The following is a 23,255-nucleotide window of genomic DNA, read 5'->3' as shown; positions in this document are numbered from 1 at the left end:
TTTAATCATACTTACCCAGGTTCTGAGGGACACAGGGTTACCCCTTTTTTTGTTAAACAGTATCAGAAGGAGGGCCCCCCCACAACTTTTCTTGAGCAAATCAGCTGTCATGACCATTGGTATAGTGCAACCCTCCCTCCCGGAAACACACTATCTCCTAGTCTTAAAGTCAGCCTTGTGCTCTGTCTGACATGCACAGTGCCATCCCTTGGTACTCCAAGCACTAAAAATAGCAATGCCCTCTGCCACTTATAAACACGTGCTAACCATGCACTCTACCAGACATGAGCAGCGGCGTTTTCTTTGAGGGCGGGATAGTGTAGCCCCCTGCCCGCTGCGTGCCACGCAAAGTGTTATGAATGCAATGGCAATTAAACGATAGAATTGCCATTTTTTTTCTTTAAAATTTCTTTTATTGACATTTCAGTATAAAGAACATACCAGGTACTCAGGGCTACAAGCCTTCAAAACATTCCAGGCAAAACATGAACCAAGTAAATCTAATTTGGTTACAGTTGCTTAACGTTGTGGAATGGTTGAGTAGAGCTGCTCGTCGATAGCCCCCGGTAACCATGCAAAGGCCAGCAATAGAAAAACTTGTCACAGAAGTCGAAAGAATAAGAAGAAATATAAATCAACAATCCCCAACTACCGACCCCCACGTGGTGGAGAAGTAGACCCTCCCAGGGCTCATATCTCCCTCTAACGTAGATGATATATTTAGAACACCACCTAGACTCCATATACGCACTCTTATAGGTGTCATCTCAGATAGCCCCAGAGTCGACTCTAAAACTGGAACAAGTGGAGCCCTCTCAGTGTAGGGGGACAGATGGCTAGGGGTGAGCCCCTTTGTAAGATATGGCACTAAAGGACCCCACTTATTTTCAAAGTTCTTGTAGTCATCTCTAAATATGTCTGCCATACGTTCCATCATGAGTATTTTCCATAAGTGGGAGTGTCATTACGCCAGGATGGGAGCCTCTTGTTTCTTTTAATTTACCGCTATCGCTTTTTTAGCCGCACCCAAACACGCCCACATAATAGCCTTGTCCGCCTTAGTTTGATATTCTAGGGTGGAATCTCTCAGGCCCAGCAGGGTCTTCTCTACATAGGTCGGGACCGGGTGACCTAAAATCACCATTTTATTTTTAACCAAGGTGCACCGCAGCCTGCCTCTAAGTCAGGAGGGTGTGTCAAAGTAGGACCCAAGTAGTCGTGGCCACACTTTGGGCAGCAGCCTAGCACCGGCCAAAGTGACATGCACACTCTGAAGTGGTAGAGACCAAGTGCAGGGCTCAAGGGTCTGAAGGAGCATTAGGCCAAACCACTCCATCCAATCCTAGCGCTGCTCTGCTGGAGCATGAGGGCAGTGTCTGAATTGGTAAAGGGGGGTTCTTCATTCCACAGTATTCGGGCAAGGACAATTACATTTTATTTAATTCATATAAAACGTGTAATGCAAGTACTTTAGTTTGTGTTGGTTTTATTTTAGAGGGAGGGGTTGTTTTTATTTGGGCTTTTGAGGTTTTTTTTTATTTAGTATGGGTTTTTGTAGGGAGGGAGAAATTGTATTTGTTTTTTTGGAGGTGGTGGGGCACTTCGCTCGCACCACTGCTTTGAAAGGTCACCGTCCGCTGCTGGACATGAGCGGTGTCAGCTCTAAAGGGAACTTTACATACAACAAAGCATACTGTTAACTGGCCTCAAAAGACTTGCATACTTCCAGCCTTACTGTCTGCCACTTCTGATGGCTTCTCGGTGTTCTACCAGCCTTGCATACTTGACTGCTATGTGCAGCACAAGCCCTTAAGGTAGGCTTGCACTTCAATTGTCCTGTGCACACTTCCAGTCCTTCATCAAGCCATAGGCACTGTCTGCCCTGAACAATACTGGCCCTGTGTGTCCCAGCTCGGAAGGCAACCTTGTGCTCTTGACAGGCCTATGCACATTCACGATTACAGAAATACTGCCACCCCGCTGTGCACACTGCTTGGAAGCCCTGCGTATATCTGCTGGCCAGATGCACATCTGCCATGAATGGACTGGTAACTTTGCACATTGTATCGCTGAAGATAGTCATCTGCATCAGTCCCACACTCTGTGAGCCAGGTATATTATCTGCCAACTGCGCACTGTCATCCATAGAAGCAGCCTAGGGTACTAGCAGCCCTGCACACTGTCTGCCAGTCATGCACACTAGCAGCCATGAAGGCTTCCAAACATATTACCACTCCTCAGGACAGCAAGGCACACTGCTGGCACTGCACACGGTCTAATCCCCCTGAGCATTGGCACACTGAAGACATCCCTGGGCACTGCCAGCTCTGCCCACTTTTTATCAGCACTGCCTGATGCAAGCTCTGTGTCCAGCTGGCATTTTGCTTAGATGGACTTTTCTCTAGATCCATGGGTAGTTGACGGGTATTGTTGTTTAACAAGAAACTCAGTGGGCCTCATGCTTTTTTGCATTCGCACTGAATAACCAATAGATAAGGCTTACAGAGGAAACTGCCTCTTTATTGATTAAAGAGACAGGAATTGTGTGTAATACTGCAGATGAGTGAGTGGCTTGATGCAAGAATAAGTCAATGGGAGGATAAATGGATATATAGCTAAGTAATGAAGTGCATGAATGATCAGTTACTGTGTGCACAGATGGACAGACGAGTCAGCGCAATGAAGAGGCACTTTCAGCTACAAGACAGACCTATTGCTTCACCAATGTTTGTTTATGGACAGGCACCAAGATTAAGCCCTTCCAGACATGAGTTAAGCACACCCTGGTCAATGTAACTAAAATTAATGGTTTGAGTACCATGGCCCACCAGTTTGGATGTCTTTTCAGAACTACGCTAGCGAGACCGTCTGGACCAAAATCCAATATTTCTTTATATGGTTTACCATATTTTCTAAGTCCCAAGAGAAATTAATAAAAAAAAGAGAACATTATTGATAGGTTCCGCATGAAACTCTTGCCCAATTTCTGTATCTATGGAAACCAGGGATCTGTGAATGTAAAACCACATACATATTCACAGAGTGTCTAAAGGGGTAAAAATCCTGAAGTTCAGCTTATTTAAAGTAGTTTTTTCTTACCCCAAGAGGGCAATACCCCTATGCCCACAAATCAAAGACATATTTTTTTAGTAAGGTGGAGTAAGCAAATCTCAATAATAGTAAACATGTAGTCAAATGATGGTATGGCCCACATTTTCTCCGACTAGGCAATTTCACTTTCACCCCTCGAAAGATCAAATATGGAGCACCACAAGGGACGTCACTAAGTCTGACAATATTTAATGTCTATGTATCATCCTTAGCACACATCGAGAAAAAGTGGGGCATTAGCATCTGCTCATACGCAGATGATACACAACTAATGGTTGCCCTCAACGGTGAAGAGGACTCCAAAAACAGACTGCTCAATTGCCTTACTGAGCTATCTAATTGGATGTACAGCCACTGCCTGAAATTAAATGCCGATAAATCGGAGATCCTCCTGTTTGGTGGATCCCAACAGCTCTGGGATAACACCTGGTGGCCTAATAATCTCGGTACACCCCCTAAACCGACCCAGATTGCTAGAAACCTGGGAGTCCAAATTGACAACGTACTGTCGATGAAAAATCATGTGACAACAATTTGCGGTAAAAGCTTTGAGGTATTAAAAATGTTAAGACAGGTCTTCCCATGGATTCCCGTGGAATGTAGAAAGATATTAGTCCAGTCACTGCTAATGAGTAGACTCGACTACGGGAATTCCCTATTTGTTGGCATGGCGGACTATTTATTCTCAAAGCTACAGCTTGTTCAGAATGCGGCAGCAAAAGCTGTCTGCAACAAAAAAAAGTATGACTCTGCTAAAAGCTGTCTGAGAGCCTTGCATTGGCTCCCAATGAGACAAAGAGCTTCCTTCAAAATGCTATGCATCACCCACAGAGTGCTGCATAATACTGGCACGAGCATCCTAAAAAACAGGATTAATTTCTATGTACCGAACCGAAACCTTCACTCCCAATCTATTGCAAGAGCCACCACTAAGCGAACAAAGAGAGTCAGGATGGGTGGTCGTGCCTTTTCACATCGCGCTGCAAATATGTAGAATGATCTGCCAACAGGTATAAGACTCATAGACTGCTACCTTACTTTCAGGAAAAAACTCAAAACTTTACTATTCCCCAAAGCAGACTAAATTTCCCAGTCATTCGTGCTACATCACTGTACAACTTTCAATCTCAGCGCCGTGATATCCTTTTGGGATGAATGTTGCGCTTTATAAGCACTATTAAAATTAACATTAACATTTTCTGCTGACTCGAAATGAAAGAGAAGCTGCCAATGTTTTCAATTACTTCAAAAAAAGTGTGGAATATTACATACTTATTTTTACCACTGTCTCACTTATAAATAACAAACCGTAATTTTACCATATGATATGATATGGAGATTTACTTACTCCACCTTACTCAAAAATATATCACATACTTATTCATCTCACTTAACATGAGCAATATCAGCTTTAAGGTGCTTGCCAGTTGACTTATAAGTCCTTGTAGCAACTAGCCATACTTTTCCTATGTAGAATGTGGTGCTATGCAAATAACAAACGCATGAACATACCCACTCAATTATTTTACATCTTTAAGAAACTGACACAAAAAGCACCCAACAACAGTTCATATTTTGATTTTAAAGTTTCATTGAAACCATCACAAAAGAGTCCAGCCATCTTTGAACAATGACATCTGTTTTTGGGGTTCAGAAATCCTTCATTCCAACTTGTATTTAGCAGTATCTCCTTCTTCACACTGAAACACATACATCCTTTCCCCTTTTGTAAGGCATTACATATTTTTTAACAGAACTATACTTCCTTAGTAGAGTCAAGTAAGTCTTAATGCACACGGCGTATCTGAATTCTAAGTCAGGGCTGGAGGCGAGGATTATGCCTTCTCTATTCACTTTATCAAACAGCAGCCATTATTTAACCATACCACAACTACGTTTCCCATGAACACTTGGGAAAAAAGTAGTTTAAAAAAACATCCAATCAGGAAACAGTCCTGTGGCCTCCAATAAGGGCCATCTCAGCCTGACATTCCGTCCTCACTGGCCCTTGTCCTCTTTCTTCGCTGCTGTGCAGCCAAGATAAGTACTTTACATCTCATGAGCGTTTGCTTGTGTTACTTGTATTTGTTTTTATAGTGGAATGCTTATCTTTATTGCGGCTCTGCCGGGCCGTTCCGATTACTATGATGGTGGTATTGACAATGTTTTTATAATTATTATGGTGTAGTGCGGCGCGGCTCTGCCACATCTTTCCAATTATTACGATTTGGTATTGACAATGCTTTTGTAATCATTTCTGTGTAGTGAGGCTCTGCCGTGCCTCTTCGATTGCTGGTTTACATTTTCCTGACAGGTGATTGTGGCTGTGGGAGCGTTCTCGCTCCTACGCTGCCTTTCTCTGGTGTGGCTCTCTTCGCCGACCTCCTGACGCCAAGGGGCGCTGGAGGTGGCGCAGGATTCCAGCACACCCGTTAGAATCCCTCACTGAGGGGTTTGTTCGGCGCGCTGCAGTCCCGTGAGCTACTGGCCTGGGGGAGACACCTGTGTGGGTCTGTAACTCGATTGCGCTGCCTCATGTAATTAAGGCCGATCACGCTCAGCTTTTACGCTCTGCTGCCCAAAACTGGCACAAGCAGCATCAGAGTCTGTACTGTGTTTTTCACAACCCCTGCAAGGGTCTGTATTAATCAGGCTTCTAACGCCTGTTGGGACACTACCAAGGGCGGCTTCCCACTGAGATATACTTTGCCTCCAGAGTTCGGGACCTAGGGCTTTGCCCCGTACAACAGTGAGACCCTCACACAAAAAGCTCAGGCTGTCACCCAGCCCCCCATAAAGTAGTGCCTCTTAGGCTGGAGTCTGCCACCCAGACTCCAGTGATAGTGATACTCATTCAGGCTTGGACTCCCATCACAGGGAAGGCTGGGTGCTTCAGACGGTTCAGGGGAATCATATAAAGTATATCAGTGAACCCTCCCAGGAGGTCAGGCCCGGTCCCATCAAGTTGTCTCAACAAGAGGCCGTCCTGGTGGACGAGGATGGCGCATCCCTCCTGTCCAAAGGTGCTATTTTGCCCTCAATCCCTCATCCCTGGGGGTTCATCAGCAATCACTTTCGGGCCGACAAGACAGACGGGGGCTAAAGGCCAGTGATCCATCTCAATTATTTCAATGAGCCGCTGGTCTATCGCCACTTCAAAATGGAGGGTATTCACCTCCTCAGGGATGTTCTATGGCCCTTGGCCCTTGGACAGGATGGTACGGCTGGATCTCAAAGATGCCTACCTGGTTATTCCGATCTTCCCTCCTCACGGCGATTCCTCCAGTTCATATGGCAGCATCAGACATACAAGTTTTCCGCTCATCCCTTCGGCCTATTATCGACCCTCTTGGTGCTTCACAAAGGTCCTCAGGTCAGCGTGGAGTTCCTGAGAGCTCAGGGTATACAAATGATAGTATACTTGGACGACCTGCTCCTGATGGACGCATGCCTGCACAAACTTCTGTGACACCTCCGGATGGAGGTGGATCTTCTCCAGAGCCTGGGCTTTGTTGTGAACGAGATGAAGTCACTCTTTACGCCTTCCCAGAGCCTTACATTTCTAGACTTCGTAATAGACTCCACTTCCTCCACTCTCAGTCTTCCCTCCAGAAAGGTCTTAAAACTTCTGCACAAACTGAAGCATTCCCTCTACAAACAACATGTGTCACTCAGGCAACTGGCCTGGATAGTGGGTCTTCTCTCCGTCTCAATCCAAACCATTTTCCCAGGCCACTCCACTATCGGGTGCTACAGCGTCTAAAAGCGGTATGCTTACGCAGAGGCTGCCCATATTCCCACAAGGTGGTACTTTACTAGGAGGCGCGAGAAGAGATACAGTGGTGGCTGGACCACATGGAGGCCTGGATTAGAAGAGCGATCTTTGTATCAGCCCCAGACTTGGTAATAGAGTCCGACACCAGTAGAGTAGGCTGGGGGGCCAGTTTTGGCGATATGTTTACCGGGAGGGGGTGTGTGGTGTCCAGAAGAACAAAGATTACATATCAACTGCTTAGAACTCCTAGCAGTTTTCTTCACTGTACGTGATTGGATGAGGGACTCTATCCAGTTATACATCCTTCTAAAGATGGACAACATCTCAGCGGTCTGGTATATCAACCATTTAGGGGGCACATGATCCAAGGCCCTCTCGGACCTAGCCGCCGGCTTTTGGCAATACTGCCTGGACATCAAATCTCGGTCACAGTGAAGTACTTGCCCGGATGGAAGAACCGTGTGGCGGATTTCCAGTCCCGCAACTTCAGGGACTCCAGTCTCTAGAAGCTCGACCCAAGGATTTTTGCAATGCTGAACGACCGTTGGCGCCCTTTCTCGGTGGACCTATTCGCCTCGAGATTGGACCACTAACTTCCCCATTTTTTCAGCTGGAGGCCGGACCCGCTAGCAGTGGCCGCAGATGCGTTCCTCCAGGACTGCAGCCAGGAGAAGGGGTACGCTTTCCCCCCTTCCCAATTATCACAAAGGCACAGGTCAGGAGACAACGACCGGAGGTGGTAATGGTCACCCCTCTTTGGAGATCGCAAGTTTGGTTTCCAGTTCCACTGGACCTTTCCTTGGATTCTCCAATCCTACTCCCCCGGTTTCTGACTCTCCTCCTGAGCCCCGATCAAGTTCCCCATCCACTGATTCAAGGGAACTCGTTGTGGCTCATGGTGTGGCAGATTACAGGGGACGATGGGAGGTACCAGGCCTTTCAGAAAAGGCTGAAGCGTTCATGTGCAGGGCTTGGGCGGACAGCACTGTCAAAAGATACAGATCCGCTTGGGGCAGATGGTCCTGTTGGTGTATGTGAAGGAATCTTAATCCCCTGGCGGCAGATGTAGTACACATTCTGAATTTCCTGGCACATTTAGCTTCCTGTGGCCTGGCTCACAGGTACATAAATACCTTCCGGTCAGCCATTTCTGCAGGCCATGTGCTGCTAATTGATGCAGCGATTGGGGAGCACTGCCTCGTTTGCAGGATCTGTGAGGTAACAGACTCTCTTTACCTCAGGAGTCCCGCTACTCGGCCCTTTGGGATGTGAATCAGGCTCTTAACTTGTTCCTCTCCTGCAACCTAATTGTTTTCTTTCAAGGAAAGAGTTGTCAGGTAAGCTGGCTATGCTGCTCTGCCTCATCTCTTGCCGCCGCGTTTCTGATGTGAGGGTGCTAGATTTCACGGGCAGGATCTTTACCCCTAACGGAGTAACGTTCACACTGCACAGGAGAACGAAGTGGCACACAAGAGTAATCACTTACCTAGAGTTCCCAGACTCCCCTAAGTTGTGTGTTGTCTGTTGCCTGAAGGCATATGAGGAAAATAGCTCCGACTTCAGGGGGGTGAGAGCTCCTTATTGCATTGCGGAAGCCTTTTAGGGTGGTTTCGTCCCCCACCATAGCTAGGGTGGGTTAGGTGGGTCATGCTGGAGGTGGGTATTAACTTTCAGATTTTTGGGGCTCATTCGGCACGAGGCTTATGTGCCGGTTTGGAGGATATCCTCAACGCGGCAGACTGGTCCCCGGACTTCACCTTTTAAAGGCTTTACTTCAATCCGGTGCTGGATATGGCTCATCTCATGGTGAGCAAGCTTTAAACTAGCATAATCCTCATCTCCAGTTCTGACACAGAATTAAAAATGTCCTAGCTAACGTAACGGAAAGTTTCAATTCTATCAAGGACTCGGAGGCGAAGATTATCCCACACTAGGGATTCCATAAGAAGATTGCCCTCCCTGTACAAGAGTAAGTAATACAATTTGTTTCCTGAAATGTTTGGTTAATGTATTCGATGTGTTTGAATAGCATCAACTCTCATTGCTATTTTTCCGCATGCTTTGATGTGTCTTTGCTTGGATGGTGACAATGTCCCTTTGTCCTTGTAGGATCTTGACAAATAAACAGGACCCATGAAAGTGATCCGACAGCTAACTTCCCTCGACAAAAGAGGACAAGGGGCCAGTGAGGACAGACTATGTCGGGCTGAGATGGCCCTGATTGGAGGCCACAGGACTGCTTCCTGATTGGATGTTTCTTTAAACTACTTTTTTTCCCAAGTGTTCATGGGAGTTGTGCTATGGTTAAAAATGGCTGCCGTTTAATAAAGTGAAGCGAAAAGGCATAATCCTCGCCTCCGAGTCCTTAAAAGAATTGAAACTTTCTGTTACGTTAGCTAGGAAATTTCTCATTACACACAAAATAATAGCCCTCTACTAACAGGTCCAGTGGTATATGCATCTCCACTTGTACTGTATATTGGTATGAATATGAAGGAAACACAAAAAACAGTTAAGACACAGTTCACTGATGTTCATCACCCCCATATTAAACCACAAGTATTGAATGTACCTAAATCAATGGCCATCTCCACTTAGGTGAATATGGGGTAGATGTCACGGCCTGGTGCGAACCTGAATGTCGTTTTCCTAAAAAATACACTCCACATTGAAAACAGAACCCACAACCATCCCGGTTTTCATCCACTTCCCATCTTTTATCCTGTGCATTAAATGATCCAGTCCTTCCTTTTGTCTGCATGCAAATGCAACAGACAGGAACAGTTTTAAGAAAAATCCCAGAGCTGGCACAAGCCTATAACACTTGTATACTGAGAAAGTGTAGGCTCATTTGATGATTCTGGGAAATCTTCAAAGAGGGCGTGGCAGGAGCTCTCAACCGTTGGATGGGGTGTGTAGCTTATACATCCAATCATAAGATGCCATTTAAATACAGCAATTAATATCAATGTGCACAATGAAAAACTTTTTGTAGTGCATATTAAAGCAGAAATCGGTGTACTGCATCTTTCAAAGCATATTCACAACTAATTGTGAAGTGGAAGGAAATTCATCTTCCTTCAATAAAATTAAATTAATCGATTAAGAGTCTTAGCACAACTGTCCTCATTAATATCATACAGACTACAAAAGGAGGGACCTGAAGAAAAGGTACGTAGGACTAAGAAATCTACCCGTACATAGCATAAATACATCTAAAAAATTAATTAAAATTCTGCATCCAGCGTGAAGACGTCGTCCTTTGATTGTGTCATAATCCGAAAACGCTGATATTCTGAGACTTGCTTTTCAAAGAAATTGGTTTTTCCTTCCAGTGAAATGTTTTCCATGAAATCAAAGGGATTTTCTACATGAAAGACCTGCAAAAAACAGAGAGAACAGTGTGAGACAAGTGGAATATCTGCTGGGAGAAATCATGTTTGCTCACATGTTTTTGTTTGTAACAGACACCCATCAGATGTTGTGAAATCCAGTTAAGTGCCTTGAATAGAATGTTTTTTCTAAACAAATATACCTCTTATCAAAATATTGATAAATCAGAATACGGACGAGGAGTAACTTTTTAACATTGCTAAGTGCAAGTGCTTTCTTCTGCTGAGGCTGTTTTTAAACAGATTGTGCCCTTGACAAAGTACATAATATGTACAAGTAAAGCTGGCTAGTTATATCAGTGATAGTATATAGGTTAGAATAGTGAAAACAGAATAGTGGGTGTGATATATGTAGAAGTTAAGAATAAAAAATGAAGAAATATATTTACAAAGAAATATTCATTTTACAACGCAATCATAACAACTATGCAGAATAGCAGGACAAAAAAATCCCTAAACCCAGCCTGAACCCTAAACACAGTACTGAACCCTAAACACAGTCCTAACTGTAATCCTCGCACTAATCGCAGCCCCAAATCATCTCCCCAACCTAATCCTATGCACAACTCTAACTTGTACATACACTGTAACACTAAACTTAAACAAAAACTTAACCCTTCTCTACATTCTAAGGTAAATCTCTACTTTTTTTTTTTTAATAAATCTTTTTATTATTTATAGAAAAACAAAGAACAAAAAGGCGTATCAAGTGCAATACAGTCAATGATGGACGTTAAATCGAACAATTGTAAAATCAGGATATTAGCGGGACATCAAGCAGGACACTGAGACCCAACACCTATAGTTAGTCAAAAAATACAAGAACAATTGACATTTACGATATACCCTCAGCGAGCAGCACTCAGGTCCCGCCCACTTACTGAATCAGGATATCTAAGCTTGTGTAGCCCCCTCGATATTGAAGTCATATGCAGGATAAATTATGGACATCGACATCTATCATAAATGAGTCAGAATCGTAGAGCTTGTACTGCCACCCGATACTGCAATATAAACAGGATAAATGACGGATATTCGTACTTGGAGAGACCAAGAAAAGGAAAGAAAACCAAAAGAAAAATAAACAGCGCAGCAAGCGCAACTCCCCACCCCCCACCCTGCACCCCTGCATATAGCTTACGCCGACCCCAACTAGCAGTGTGCCTGTCGCCCCATCTAAACTAAGTTAACTAAACGTAGTAATCGGAGGAGGACCTTCGTTCAGGCTCCCGGCCTCTCCCCCCGCCACATTTGAGCCTCCCCTTTATTTACAGAATAACTAAATATTACTCAAACAGACTGAGAGTTGGGGAATAGTTTTTCGCCGAGTTCACCCCCGTTACCAATGTTTTGTAAGTGAGTCCCACACATCCACCAAGCCAATAAATGTCTCCAAACAGTCAGTTCTCAGCCTTGGCCCGCTCGATCAGGGGCACGGATATTTCTTAGCCAGACTGCCGCCATCTCAAGAGAGTAGAAGGGCCAAAGATAGTCGTCTAGCTGCACACAGAAGCAAGCCGGGAACAACTGGGCATTTTCAACCACACTATCTCTGAGTTTCGTCCGTACCGACAAGAACCCCCGGCAATGTTTCCAGACCAGTTGTTTAGAGTCCGGGAAGGAGGAAAGGGCCATACAGTCAAACCACCCTTGAGTCTCAGTCCGATCAGTCAGTAGACTAGCGCCACGCAGACTTTCCATCACCAGAGCTGCTATTGAGTGCCAGGCTTCATCCAGGACCTTCAGTGGTCGGAAAGTAGTAGATGTGTAGTCTAGACACTCCCGAATCTCCGGTTTTCTGGGGTGTATGTCGTTGGTTGGTTTGGCTGCTGTGGGCTTCCTGGCTCTCGGTTTGTCGATCGGTGGGGTAACAGTCATTCTCATTAGCCCAAGTTCAGAAGTTATAGCGACCAATTTATTTTCCAAGGCTCGGGCTCTCTGGCCCAGGGAAGAGTGTAAGTTGCCGCCATGACAGCTCCAATCGTCGGTCCAGCCCCGACCAGCGCTAATTCTTCTCCCCTACCGTCGACATTCTTACCATTCTTGGATAGGGTATATCGACCCAAGTGGTGTGTTCGATCTTTCTCGGTCACTTTGGAGGAGCGAGTCTGATTTGCGATTAGTTCAAACTCGGGCGCCATTTCATTCTTCTCGATCGCGGCTTGAGTCCCGTGTCTATAGATATAGACCCCGCTTTGCTGTAAAGTCACAGTCCAGATGTCAACCCATCTATTTGTTGGGAGATTTCAGGGTAATGTTCAGGATTGCGCCCGTATCCAACGGGGCGAGACCCAAATAATGTCCAAATCGTACATACTTCAGGCTGCGTGAATTGGGGCGATTCAAATATTTTCCTCCGTGATATTTTATCGCTCCACTGGCGCCACTAATCCATTCGGATGTTTGCCGCTGGAATTGGGAAAAACTCCACCTCCATGTCAGTTGACCGGTCCCTCCCGGACATTTATAGCCGATGTTGTTCAACTAGTGGCCGGCTGCTCCCATACTCAAGGCCCCGGCTCAAATGCTGATGTAGGCCGCAAACTTCAAGGCGACGTTTCTCTGTCCTAGAAGCTGGTGGATCACTCGGGATCACTCGGTCAGGCGTCGTTACGATTCATCTGTACGAGGGTGTTGTATAGGTGCAGGATAAGTAACAGGATCTTGTGGCAGGCTAAGGAGGTCTACGGAGCCGGGAGCCTAAGCGGCCATCTTGGTCGCCAGCTTGGCTCCTCCTCCGTAAATCTCTACCTTAACCACAAAACTAACACTAACCATAACCACAGCATAAATCCTAAACCAAATGCTTAAGTCTTTACACTCTTGTAACCTAAACTCTCCAAACAACCCTGACTACAAGCTTATCACTTTCTTTAACTGAACCCTAACTCTACAATGCTAAAATGAATTAGTAAGAAGAAAAGAAAATTGTATTTGTCTGTAACCATCAGTTACAGCTTAACAGTCTCTTCGAAATATTTGCATTGGTTTGAGGTATGTCTAAAATTGTACGGCCTACTACTACGTTGAAAGCCCGCAATGTAATGCATTTGTATGAAGAGTGCCCTTCAAATTTGTTTTTCCTCAGTTTGCCATGTGAAGGCTCCCATAAAATGAATGTTATCCTTTTCTTACAGGGATAAGGGGGTGGGACGTTCAATCAAGGAGAACAAGCTTAAACCCATGGCAATGTTATGTAACATTTCTTCTTGTATGTCCATGTTAAATATATTTGCTGTGCATTGACTTTAAAGTAATATCTCCACTTCCCAGAAAGGGCGGGTGAGTGTGCAGTGGAAGAGCAATGTGTTTACAAACGCCTGCCCCATTGGGGCAGCCATGCAATAGGGTTTTGTGGATACCTGCACAGATGACCATGTTTAAAGGGAGCCACCTAAAGGTCTTGGGGAGCATACGAAAGGTGTGGAAGCAGGCGGATGAGACTGTGTTGACTTGTGTCTTCATCGATAGCTTGCTATCCAGAATAATGCAAAGGTTGAGGGCGTGGTCTGTAGGAGCAGGGGGGTGCTGAGTTAAGTGGGTCACCAGGCTTTGTTCCACTTCCTTTCCAGCTATAAGCTGTGGGTTAATGAGGATTATGTGTACCACTTAGGAAGGATAAAAAAGCCTGGACATGTACCCTTATTATGTACACTATACTATCCCGTCCCTACGTATTTGCAAATATGGCTGCAATGCCTCTAACTCACTGACTCTCTATAAAGTGAGGACAACCTTCCAGTACAGCTATCGGAGAGCGCAAGAATTCATTGGCTCAAAGTTCTGATTCATAATTCTTACACAAAACACACTGAAATCCAATCGCAGGGTTATGGGAAGGGTTGGACGTTGATACAGGGTGAAGGTATTTATTGTTAAACTTAAATCCTTTGTCTTGGATATTTCTCTTTTGGCATTGTCAAAAATTGCTATGCTCGAATGTTGTTGGTATTCTCTTATTTTCAATAAAGAATTGATTAAAAAAAGAAATTCAGTTTTGGAACTCGACATGCATCTGAGTTAGCTCTGCAAATTCTCCAGTTCTTCTTCATAGATGTAAGCACAATTCTAATCACCTGGTTGGGTGTCATACCGGGCTTTGAGATGTTAGACAAAGTCATAAAAGTGTGAAACACAGTAAAAAAAAGAGTAAATGGTCCAATGAATATGTTATTGAATCCCACACGCCTCTTCTTCAGGTGTCATTTAACCAACTATTCAATAATTAAAGAAGCAAATATGAGATGGATTTTTACGCACAAAAGCTTTAGTATTAAAATGCACTTGTCAGTGCCAGATAAAGACAATCTGGTTTCTAAAAGCAATAGTTCCTGAATTATTTATGAAATTAATTCTGTAGGTTCGTTTGTATTGAGAAAGAACCTTAGAAAGGTAAAAGGAATGAAGAAGCAAGGTAAAATCCTCATTCAATATTTTTGCCTTCACAGAACAAGGATGCCGAAATATGTGTCCCATATATATGTGTCTGAAGGCAGCGCAGTGCTTTAACTTTAATGAGACTCTTCGACCAAACTATGCTCAGTACTTGTGAATGTCTTCATGGCGAGGGGCGTCCAGAAGCCCACCAGAATGAATGTCTGTAATTCCAATGTGTGACAACAAGCACAAAATGCAATGTGTTTGTTCAAACAAAATAATATGTCATTATACCAACTACAAAATGTAATGTAGTTTTCCATTATAAGCTGGTTATCTGCATTTTGTTGTGATTTAATTTGAATATAAAGTTGAATATGAAAGTAGGAACTCATTATTTGGGCACAATGCCACTTGCATGTGTGCATATTCAAACAGCACGAGACCTGCATATGTTCTACAGCTCATCTAACGACCAGGCCCTGAGCCCCAGGTTGTGCAGTTAATTCTAGGCATGGTAAACTGATCTTGTGGTAAAAGAACCTTATCAAGACCAATCGTCGAAAATATGACAAATTGCATCTGTTGTTTACCTATGACCTATGGACCCTGCTCCTTGGAAAGGTCACATGAAATGGTTATGCACTAATACATCATATTGTGCTTACATACACGATACAGGAAGATACATTTACCCTCATTTATGTTTCCCATTGCTCATACCTAGCAATATTATGAGCAGTGTGGACCAACTCACAGATTACCTCCTGCGTATAACCTCTCACGCTGCGGCCTGATGTCAGGTGAGGGAGGTCACAAACACGCATCTCACATTTGTAGACGGAAACAGTTTGTAGTCATAGAGGAAGGATTTATTTTATTTCAAAGAAACACTATCCAAGTCAGAGCAATTTGCCCTTGAAATCTGAACACCAGCTCTTCGCAGGATGCCATCTACATCACTGACCAAAAAAGGTGTAAGAGGGGATTAGAAGTTTTACAATTCTAGCAGATAGCCAAGGAATTAAATAAAGGGTTGTGGTAGCTCTTAATAAAATGGTTAATGTTCACTAAGAGAACAAAGGGGAGATCCCATGTGAAAAGGTTTACCAGCCTAAACAGTCTCCCACAGCTCTGAGACAGTCTTATCGCTGATCCATCCCTATGCGCATGGGAGGTCTGTTTTCCATCTCTACTAATTCACACAGCAGCTATAAAGTAGTGAGGTACAGTTGAAATCCAATTAGGGGACCAAAAATTTTTTTTCACAAGTCAGAATAAAATCTTTTAAAACTCATTTCTGGTTGGTGTTTGTTTGCTCTGCAAGATCTGTATTGGTACAAAAGAACCTAACGTCATCAGCACCAATATGTACAGAGCAAACAAACCCCTCAAAATGTATACACTGAAAGTAGCTGACTGGTAAATGGTCCATGATACCCACTTTGATACTAGCCATATTGGTGTTTTTCAGCTCATGTGGTCTAACAGGCATGGTGTACAATGACTACTAAAATATTGCACCTACTGTAAATGAGTAATTTTGTTTCATAGCTTATCACAGTTTGGAAGACCTATTGTAAGCAGGCATAGGCCACAAAGATACAAACATGATCCTTGGTGAATGTTAATTCATGTGGAATAATCTTACTTGTTTTCAAACAAGCAGTCGTTGATTTGTATTGGTTTAAAATACTGAATAATGGTGCTTTTTTTTAAAGTATATCTATAATCTAGGAGGTTCATACAAACTTTAGGTAAAGTGGGGTAATAGCAACTACCAAATGACACATGCCTCAGATAACCTTAAACAAAGCAGTTTACATAATTGAATATCAATGAGGCTGTTTAAATATCATAGAGATTTACATGTGTGAAGTGAAGTAAATTGCACTGTTCTCGAGCATGTGTAGAAAATTATGAATTTACGAATGAAAAAAGAAATAAAAATACGGTGTCACTTCTTATGCTTTTTCATTAGGATGCCTGCTTCAATCAAACATTTTCATCTGATTCTTACCTTAGAGAATCCAAGTTCTACTAACAATCTGTCAGCCACAAACTCAATGTACTGTTTCATCAGCTCACAGTTCATCCCAATAAGGTTTACAGGCAAAGCTTCCGTTAAAAAGTCCTAAAAACAAAACACAACGATTTCACCAGAAAGAAATACAATATTGATATTTGCAGCACGCAGCACTGCTGAGTATGTAAAAGAACATGTAATGTTACACAGTAGAAAAAAAAGTGTTTTAAGAAAAGACATTAAATGGTGATGTACAAAAGAAAAGGGTAATGCGTTAGTGGCGTTTACAAAGAGCTATATTGAAGCTCATATCAATTCACCTTCAGTACAGAGGAATAAAAAAGAGGCCTGTCTCGAGTCATCTGAAAAACATATTGATCAAAATATGCAGGGGAACCCTGCCTTTTAAAGAAGACAGCTGTAGATTTATGACCTAGAATTGATCATGTTCTGTGTATTTGTGCTGCTGGGATGTCTCATGAATCGATTTCAGTTAATTCATAATTAGACTGAGATTCTGGTGGGGAGTATCATACTGCCTAAGAGAGTTTCACCAGCTGCCTGCAGATAAGAGAGTTACATTTGGGGACCGTGAAAAGTATCCCATGATAAAACTATTGCCTTATCACCCACAATGAACACCTCGATCCTTGTTTTTGGTGCCAGAGAATTGGGTGAAAATACGTTTAGGTCCTGGAACCCAAACTATGGGACAAGCATCCAGCAAATTTATTTGAGGAGTTGCTGTATTTGCACATGTAATATTTGGTGGCGACTTTGGTGTTAAAAGTACCATTGATATTAGCCCAAGCACTAATATTTCCACCAGTGTAAATATCAAACAGTCAACTTGTGCATAATGCCCCAAGTAGGCGCTAAATTTTGATATCACCGAAAAATAACATCAACGAGCAGGTCTAAACACCCCCATAAGCTAGTCAGTAGTTATGCATTTTTACAGCCTGCAATTTGTACTGTGAGAAGTTAGGAGTAAACTGACTCAGAAGAACCAACAGGGTGCCGTTCATCCCAAAATCCATACACCCCACTATTTTCTTCTATAAGCAATTGTGTTCCCAATACAAATACACAAAATAGGTAGAACTGAGGGTGTCTATGTAATTACAGACAGAGGCTGAAAGCTAATTAATTAAAATATTAAAAGGTGTTAGGGCAACAGGGATCATTTGGAGGGATAGGTAATATTTCATAAGTAAGACAGACGTTGAAGAAGAGGAACAGCCACATCACAGATTTTTAAATTAAGAACTGTAATGGCTGAATAATCCTTACCTGTTCAATTTTGACTGCATTCAGTACAATCTCAGTGACCCTTTCTACCGTGGGTTTGTTCATCAAATACTGGAACATTAAGCAAGCAAAATCACAGTGAAGACCCTAGGGGGGGGATTAAAAAAATTAAGATTAGATAAGAAAATATTACTTTATTTGTGCAAAATATAACTTGAATGTCCTATCTGATATTATAATTGATCTGTTGTCTAGCTCAGAGATTTTCTTTTTATCTAGGAGGTGCTCTTACTTCCACCTTCCTCCATTATGCAAGAAAAGACACTTGGGATCATAATACTAATGCTGATCTGAACTAATATTTATTTCATCAATCCCTTCCACACTTTCTACTGTTGTGATATAACCCAGTTAGTTATTCTCTTTGGTCCATGATTGTGGGACTTCGCTGCTGCAGAATGTGCTCTGTAGGAGCTTAGTACCCGGGTTTCTGCCAGGAATAAGTTCTCTGTGGCATAAGCTAAAGTCTATCACGCAGTACTAGACCAATATTTGTTATTTACTCCAGATCACAATAATCATACACTAAAGTACTACAGCACTGTTCGCCTGGTTTTGACTTGAAACAATAAATCGAAGGATGAGTTGTAGACTAGATGTGAAAAAAGGCCATGGCAAGCATGAGAGGATAAGACACATCTTTGTTTTTTATCTTCTCTAAGTGAGGAACTGATTCCAGTACAAGCTCATGACAGCATAGTGGCCACACAGTGGGAATACCAGTTGTTTTGTTCACTCACTTTGCACTAAAGAGAGTGAGGAGGAAATTACCCTGCAGACTTTGAAACTCTTTTATCTATTGCAAAGTTGTCCAGACCAATGTCCAGTAAACAAACCTTCTGTGAGTGGCTTGCTGAATCCAGATCATGAATGAGCTGCATAGTATTACAGATTGAGCAAATCTGTTCGGATGTGTAGTTTAGTCCTTTTATGCACATCATCCAACCTCCCACGGTTCCAGTTCTTTCTATCACCAATGGTGTGGGAAGAAGCAACCCCTTGTGTGCTTGAGTGAGTTCAGAAAGGGAATTAATAAAGAAACCTTTACTTTTTTGTCTTGAATAATTTACTGTGCGTTCAAGTATAGATTACCGTATGACAGGCAACTTCCATTATACCTCACTAGACGCTGCAGTAGCCATATAGTGAGTGTCAAGACCTAAAGAACTTTGGGCAATGTATGAGGGAAAGGGACGCTGACAATTTGCTGACAACTTGAGGTTGGGTGGGGGTGGGTTCTGGGTAGTTGGGTTCTGGGTAGTTGGGTTCTTATATAGTTACCCTAGCTGTAAAATACAAGGTGGTGTAGTGGAACGAATATATGCCTACAGTACTGTTGTGTAACAAGTGCTTGCGATTTGTTCAAGAACATTTTAATAATTGCATACAGATATCATATGTGTCTATATTGCTGGATGTAAGTTCCTCAAATGTCAATAAAGAAATGTAAAAAAAAAATGGTAGGCAACTTCGCTTGATAAAGTGCTACTGATATTTTAACATCAGGAGTTGCGTTTACTATTCCTTTCTCCGACAGCATACTTAGGGTCATTTGTAATCTCAACTAGGGACACTCTTACTGCTGTACAGATGAAAGGAGGCCACAGTATTACAAACATATATAAAGCCATGTGGTTGCTTTAAAAAGTATAGTTTAAATACCTTAAAACATATATATCAAAAGCAATGAAAGCACATTTGATAACCAGGACCTGCACGTTTAAAATTGTTCCAGCACCACTGCACACCACCTGCTGCCAGCGTTTGTGTTTGAAGAACTGCCAAAGATATTGTGGGATTGGAGTTGTTCTACAGGTTTTCACAATGTTCTCTAATTAAAATATGCAATTAAATGTCTACCCCATTCATTCCAAAAAAGAGATATAGCTTACACAAAGACCTCTTGGAAATGAGCAAATGTTGGCAGACTGCACCACCCACAGGGGAAGGGATCCATGCACATTCTCCTAAATGTATCAAATACATCCTATTGCCACCTTTATCTACAACATTTATCAAGGTTTAACTAAATCTGTTGAAACTCTTTGGAGCCCAAGATAAGTTCTAGCAGTGGATCTCATATTGTGACCAAAAATCCAACATCCGGCTGTACAGGAAGAATATAATGAGGGCAGGAAAAAGTGAGTGAAGCTAAAGAAACAACTGATATTGGAAGAACTGATAGACTCATTTGATCCATGTGACAAAAATAAAGGTTAGTATTATTTGCTTGTGATTGTGTCACGATCTAAAGGTATTGCCCCTTATCTGCTCTAACCCATCACAATTGTGAGAGTAAAATGCTGTTGAGGAAAGCAAATATATTTTATAGATGTTCACATCTTTTGAATTAATTACCTCGTCTCGGCTGATGAGCTCATTCGAGAAAGTGAGACCAGGCATGAGCCCCCGCTTCTTCAGCCAGAATATAGCCGCAAAGGAGCCGGAGAAGAATATTCCTTCCACGGAAGCAAATGCAACCACCCGTTCCCCTGAAACAAAAGCGCCTGGGGTCATGTATTGTTTTAAAGTGAAAAACTAAGTTTTACATTAACACAATTGTGTTATTTAAAGGCGTTTTTTTCAGAAGACAAAAATGATTGGATAAAAAAGTACATCTCCCAGACAATGCCAATTACTCTGCAAGCAGTAACAGCCATCTCACTCCCTGCGCTACCAACAAATCTGTTCCAGATAAGTCTATAGAGATTGGTTCACAAGGGGTAAAAGAATACTCTCATAAAACAAAACCAGGCCTTACTTATAAAGGATATAGAATTTATAAAGGAAATAAAGGTGCCCAGAAGCACTATCAGTCTGTACCTCTTTCCGGCCACTATCTTACATTATAAGGGGTACGTGATGCCATTGAAAAAAGACAATTGTGCTAGTGCTATAATTTCAACAAAAAATGTATTTCCTCCCTCTTGTCATGAAGACATCAGCACCTACTGTTCACGCACAAGTTCTGTTTTTTACAGTTTCAGACTGTATTGGAAACTGGCTCCTACTATATCTATCTAAGTCCCATTTCTTTGTGGCTGTCTTACTCTCACTTGTTTACTTTGTTTGCAATGTGCTGTGGAGACGTTGTGCTTATTTTTGTTACCATCCTGAAATCAATTTGATGTATTTATTCATTGTTTATGCAGATGAGCTCAGCCTAGCATGCTGACATTATGAAGCGCTGGCATTAATATGAACGTCTTACTTTAACACACAAAGTCTGGGCTCCTCTGGCTGTGCTTGGTCTTGTTTCAAAGTCCCAGCTCCTTTAGTGCCTTTTACAAGACAGGTGATGTGCCCATCTGGTTCATTTTGTTTCTGCTAGTCTCCTTCACAAAGATGAATCCTTTCTTGAGGAATGCAACTGATATAGAACTGATGACAACCCCCTGAATAGGGTGTACTAGGCCAGATGTTTGTGTGTTTGTGATAACAAAATAGGAGCAGTGTTTTACCTATACTGTATTGTACAGATTTAGATGCAATCAAGTACAATATATAAAAAAACACATTTATAATATTTAAAGTTACCATTAAATCGAACACTAACATTCCACTTTTTTTTTTATAAAAGAATGTGTTATGGCTAAAACTTTGCCTATTGGTGATTTACCATTGATAAGTTATTAAATTCTAAATTAAAACATTTGAATAAAGAGCCAATAACTCTATTAAATGATCCTTTAAAGCTGTGAAGGGTATCCTCCTTCATTGTTCTGAGGTTGGCAGCCCTACAGAATGATCACAGATATATGTGTTGCAATAATTCCAGAATTAGGGATATAAACAATATGCTGAAGTGTCTCTTCTTTCTTCTTGCAAAGGCAGTACAGTCTTTGGTCTTTCATTAGGCTCCTCGAAGCACTTGCTATTTGTAAGAATCGGAATAAAAACTAATCTTAGTCTCAGATATAGGGTCTTGGTGTTGGTCTCCATATAGAGTCAATATAACCATGCATCCTTGCGGTCTCTGTGTCTTGAGTTAATGCTACGTTTTTGTATATTGATAATTTAGCTATGTCAATTAGGTAGTTGCTTTAATTATTGTGTCCCCAAATTATACGTTTGGGTTGATTCCTGTTTATTAAAACACAGAGTTTCAAATAGGGGTAGCTGGTATTCATTAATTATTATGTCAATACTTGTCTTAGTTGAGTGCTGTGAATTGAGGTTTCTGGAGGTAATTTCGTGAGAGATAAGTTTTTGAAACTATCATCCTGTGCAGTTCCTCAATCACAGATATATTGGAGTGGTGTGGCTCACTGGTTAGAGGTGGCAGACCCAGGAGCAGAGGACGGCCCGAGACCAGGGTTCAATTCCCGACGCGGCAGGGTCTTGGACCAGGGTCAGCGGACTCGATAATTCTCGCCTCGGTGCCTACTCTAACTAGGGATCCCACTCGGCAACTCTGGGCATTAGCTTGCCTCATCTCCACAACAGCCCCACACATACGCCGGGGATGCCTGGTTTCACCTTGGAGATACCCAGTAGGGACCATCTCACAGGGAAAGCCAGGACGGGTTCCCCAGCGGTCTATAGCGCAGAGATACTTCTTCGGGAGTCGATTCTAGCGCGTTAGAAACCCGCAATTAATTAATTAATCAGTAACGGCAAAACTGTCTTGTGAGGATAAAGATATCCATCCAAATTCAAGTCTTAATCTGCAATGTGGAGCAGATAGTCTTAAAATACACAATTCTTGTCAATAATGACGCTTAGGTAAGGATAACTTTTTACTTGATCAATTGCCGATGTCCTCAGCTTTTAATTGAAGTGTTTGGCAGATCTGCTGAAGGTCATTATTTTTGTCTTTGTTAAGTTCACAATTAAACCATTGGTTTTGTTTTACATGCGTAACTGATTTAATTGACTTTGAAGGCCTATATAAAGATCATAAAATAGATGATCAAAAGTTCATCTGTGTACGCTAGATGACTAATTTTACGCTGACAAGTATAAAAAAAATATAACACAATTATTATTATCACAAAATTCACAATTAAAAAAGAAGTGGCAAAATTAATGCTTTTCTCGACGCGCGTTTCGGCGACCAGCGCCTTCTTCTGGAGGAGCCACAATATATTCTACAAATAAAGAAAATAAATGTATTATCTAAACCTAATAGAACAGAAAAGAAAATGCATTTATTATAACGTTTTTATGTAACTGAAATTATTATGTTTTGATAATTGATTCATTTTTATGTATTGTCATGTATTTGTTTGGATTTTTAACCCAGATCAATCTGCTGAAAGCT

At 42.2% G+C, this 23,255-nt stretch overlaps 1 protein-coding gene across 2 annotated transcripts in view; it reads right to left on the bottom strand.

Moving 5' to 3' along the window:
• Positions 1-436: 436 nt before the first annotated feature.
• The window catches only part of RRM2B (ribonucleotide reductase regulatory TP53 inducible subunit M2B), a 143,217-nt gene continuing 120,398 nt past the window's right edge, over positions 437-23,255 (bottom strand). For both annotated transcript variants that reach the window (XM_078686936.1, XM_078686937.1), the window contains exons 6-9: positions 20,351-20,484; positions 17,975-18,079; positions 16,676-16,789; positions 437-10,266 (exon numbers count right to left, since the gene is read on the bottom strand). In XM_078686936.1, coding sequence (XP_078543062.1) covers positions 10,114-10,266; positions 16,676-16,789; positions 17,975-18,079; positions 20,351-20,484 — 506 coding nt within the window. In that variant the 3' untranslated portion in view covers positions 437-10,113. The remainder of the gene's footprint in view (positions 10,267-16,675; positions 16,790-17,974; positions 18,080-20,350; positions 20,485-23,255) is intronic.

This window comes from Lissotriton helveticus, chromosome 4_1 (assembly GCF_964261635.1).
Source record: "Lissotriton helveticus chromosome 4_1, aLisHel1.1, whole genome shotgun sequence".
NCBI lineage: Eukaryota > Metazoa > Chordata > Amphibia > Caudata > Salamandridae > Lissotriton > Lissotriton helveticus.
Note: the sequence above shows the minus strand (reverse complement) of the source record. Positions and strands in the feature narration are given on the sequence as shown.